Raw genomic sequence first — 4,230 nt, forward strand, 5'->3', positions numbered from 1 at the left:
TTTAAAAAGTAATTACAATTTATGACAATGATCTAACATTTGACCTGATTCACTCAACAGATCTAAATATGAAAAATTTCAAAATGCCCGTGATGAGGAAAGTGAAGATGAGGGTCTCATTGAAGTTTTGACTCATGCTAAGGAACTTCAGCAGACACAACTGCCAGTAAAAGAATCAATAGAAACCAAAAACAAGAGGCATCATCGGGAGAGAAAAAACCGTGGGAGGAGTAAACCTGGAGAAAGTGAATCATCTTCCGGAGCCACAAAAGATGGTAAACCTGATGGTGTATTCATTTGTAGTGTGTCTGACGATGACTCTATAGGCTCAGCTAGTGATCTAAAGGCTAGGATTAATGATGAATATGATTATGATAATTGTGACCGTGGCGATATCTCAGAAACTATAAGTTCATCTGTATATCACGCTGAGTGTGAAAGTGTCACGACTCATGAGGATGATCCAAGGATAGCAGAGAGTTGTGATCCTTCCCAGTTAATACGACGTGGACCAAAGCCAAGTAGAGCAGCTGTGCGGGCCCGTGCTCGTGCTCTCCAAGAACAAGAAAACAGAAAGTGTGCTCAGGATAGACTATTAGGACATGAGTATGGAGAAAAACCTCTTCTTCAAGATGATGAACTTGATTCAGGTGAAGAAGAAAGCAAACTGTCTGATGATCATGAGGACCAACACATAGAACAACAACCAATTCAGCAGCCAGATCAATTGCCCATCCTCTCCAACATATTCCATGTTCCACGACCATTCAGGAAAACTTCCATGGATGATTCTCAGAGACAAAGGGAATATATTGGAGATGAAGATGTGTTTGCCTTAGCTCCTTTTAAAACCTCTCTTAAAAAACTAAACAAAAAAGTTTTTCAGAGTCGTAGTCAGCCATCAAGCAACACTGTTTCCCCATTAGAATCCTCCAGCCAGCCAATTATAACTCCACCCATGGCAAACAGTTCGCCAGCCCCATTTCACTTAGGTAGCCCAGAAGTACTGGAGCAAGTTATTGAACCTGTTAGGTTACCTGTTCAAGCTGACATCATTTATGAAGAGTCTCCAAGTGAAGAGTATCCTATATATGAAAATGTTGTACTAAATCCAAGTGGTAGTAACATAGAAAATGGTACAACAACCCCTAGATACCATCACTATGAGAATGTTCCTGGACCTTTCCACATACCTAGAGTTGTTGAATCTTCAATTGTTAATCCTGTTCCAACAAAAAATCCATTTGTAAATCCTTTTGCCAATGAGAGTCCAGTAGCAGTAGCAGGAACTCATAAACCTCCAATGCATATATCAAACCAATCTGGATTGTCATCAACTGTAGCAGAACAAACATTATCCAGTGCCCCTCATAACATTTCTCAACAGCCCAGTCAAACTGTAATGTCACAAAGCTTAGATTCTCTTACTCCTAGTTCAACTGTAGGCTCTGTCAATTCCCCATCTTTCCAGGGTACAGATCTTTTTGGATCGACACCCTTCAATGATGTCGCAATATCAACAACTCCATCCAATGATGCCAAAGAATTTTCAGCTCTTGGTCAGGAAGTCTTAAATGGTGTTTCACAATTTACCAATTCAACTAAATCACAATATTTTACCCCACCATCAGATGTTACCTCACACACCCCTATTCATACTTCCACACCACGTGCCACTAAGATCCATCCTGCCTCTCGAAAGAAAGAGTCAAATTCAGGTGACCTTGATGATGCTGATTTATTTGGTGCTGTACCTTTCAAACCAATAATTGGACATCAGCAACGAAAAAGTCAAACAGCAGGTGGAAAAAGCCAGACATTACCAGCTAACATGAGCTCTGTTCTTCAAGCACAGATGGCTCAGATGGCACATGATGATGGTCACGTAGAAAAGTTCTTTGGGGATTTCAAAATCTCCAAGACACTTAGGAAATCAACGCCGCCCAGTTTCCGCAAACCCAGGACTACACACCAAAAACTCTCAGATTCTGACACCTCTAGTGATGATGGAACTGGACTGCCCTGTAGAAAACCTAGACATAGAGATCGAAGTAAAGATAGATTAAAATATAAAAATATAAGTGAGGAATTTGAGGAAGAGAATATGATGGTGCTACCAATGAAACAATTTGGACATTCTAAAAAAGAAAAAATAAGCAAAAAAAGTAAAAAACATGAGAAAATGGAGAAGAAAATTGATAAGCCAGAGAAGAAGCCTGAGAAAAGCATCAGTAATGAGTGTTCTGGGATTTCTAACATGAGCTTTGAAGACTTTACTCTGGAGGAGAACCGTCGGGAGGCAGACAGGAATCGTCAAAAGTTAGAAAGGAGCCGACAAGAAGCTGAAAGGGGAGATTCTCTTCAGAGTCCAGAAGAAGATGACTCAGATTTAAGAACAACTGGAGGAACAAGATTTGGCTCATTAAAACGAGGCATCAACCCTTTTTCTAAATTAGGACGCTAAGAGAAATTTGATAATTAGTGAAAATATCTTGATAGGGACAGGGGTTTAATAGAAAAACAGACTCTCAGTCTTAGGTTCATAAATCTGTTGTGGGGAGAGTTTCATGTGTTCCATACCAAACCATAAATTGAATAAATCATCTGATATATGTACAGTATATGAACTTGGCCCATAATGCAGTAGATGCAGTATTGTAGATATTATTTTATGTCTGCATTATAACGTGAAGCAATCCAAGAAAAGATTTTTAAACAAAGAAGACTTGCCTTTACCAATGAAGATTAATTTATTGTGATTTATTTCTTTTTAAGGTATAGTTTATTCCAGATTGAGTCATTACTGGATTTTGAGGAAGTACATTAATTTATATCATAATTTTAAATTAAAATGTTGAATTGCTATTTTACTCTTGAGTTTGCACTGTACCATCTGCAGATGTAATTGTAATTATCATTGAGGCTGTTGTTCTCATGATACTTTTAAAAGTAATTTCACAATATATCTTTGAAGCTGATGTCTAGAACCTACAAATGATGAAATTTCTATCAAAACCAGTTGGTAATATTAAACTTAAATGTTTTCTCAACAAAGTTAATGCCTTTGGCAGTTACTGTACGTATAAAGAAAATTATTATGACAAGTTGAAATGGGTTTCTCTTAGTTTCTCTTTATGATGAGTAACAAAAATCAGTCCAATAACACTAATAAAATTTCCTGTATTTGTCTTGCTTTTGTGCTTTCAAACATATAGAAAAAATTGTGTCCTGATATTGTGTTTTCTGGTTAGATCTGCACTACAGATATATTGGTGCTAGATAGGAAGCAACTGATTCATTATGTATTTTGTTATTTTCCCCAGCAAAAGATTTTTACAGATTGTTAATATCATCTTGTGAGTCAGTGTTTATTGTAAAGTTTTAATATTTAATGTGGATAACTTTTAAAATAAATTACTTCAGAGACTGAGGGTATATATTAGCTATTTGTACTCACACAGCCAAAACTGTTTTGTCTATAAATGATTTGTATGATATTTAAAGTAAATTAATTTGGTCTTGTATGGCAGCAAACTGAAGATAGAAACATTAGGATATTTTATATATGATACTTTTACACACCTCAAATAACTGTTGAGAAATAGGATGAAAACTACTACTCTATGTAAAGGTTTTACCAGTCTTTTCTCGATAAACATAATCAACAAAATTAGTATTACCTTAAAGACTTAAAATATTTCTGATCTGTTTGTACCACTCAACCTTTCAATGTTCACAACAGATATATAAACCATTTTTTCTTTCAGTTACTGTATGTATCTCTCTCTCTCTTTCTTTATGCAATCATTGGAATATTTAAGTTATAGGTCTGGAGTACTGTTTTATACAGTAATACCCCGATTTACGCGGTCAATTGAACCCACGGAGGTCCGCGTAAAACGAGAAACGTATAAATGGAATAACAGAACATATGGGATTAATTGAAATAGAGACTGGGCCGACTCCCAAACTCCACTTTTTCCGACACATTACCTATGTTGTAGTAAAAATAACATCTTAATTTTATGATGGTATGCACACACAATTAATATTTAAGCGAAATACAGTCGCCAGGTTAATGTCCATTCAAATAATGGACTCAACTTCCCCCCCCCCCTCTTCCTACGCTCACTGGCTCCTCCCTCTCTGAGAAATGTTTGGGTGAAAACACTAGATTTTAAGGTATAGTAATAAATAATACCTCAGACTAAAGTTAGGAGAATATAATTG

The 4,230-nt window shown here is 36.4% G+C and overlaps 1 protein-coding gene across 1 annotated transcript in view; it reads left to right on the forward strand.

The window, feature by feature from the left end:
• LOC121873162 overlaps positions 1–3,953 on the forward strand; it is a 433,416-nt gene extending 429,463 nt beyond the window's left edge. The window contains exon 13 of the mRNA XM_042376488.1: positions 61–3,953. Within this exon, the coding sequence (XP_042232422.1) occupies positions 61–2,464 (2,404 nt within the window). The 3' untranslated portion in view covers positions 2,465–3,953. The remainder of the gene's footprint in view (positions 1–60) is intronic.
• Positions 3,954–4,230: the final 277 nt, after the last annotated feature.

This window comes from Homarus americanus, unplaced genomic scaffold (assembly GCF_018991925.1).
Source record: "Homarus americanus isolate GMGI-L3 unplaced genomic scaffold, GMGI_Hamer_2.0 scaffold32929, whole genome shotgun sequence".
NCBI classification, from domain to species: Eukaryota; Metazoa; Arthropoda; class Malacostraca; order Decapoda; family Nephropidae; genus Homarus; species Homarus americanus.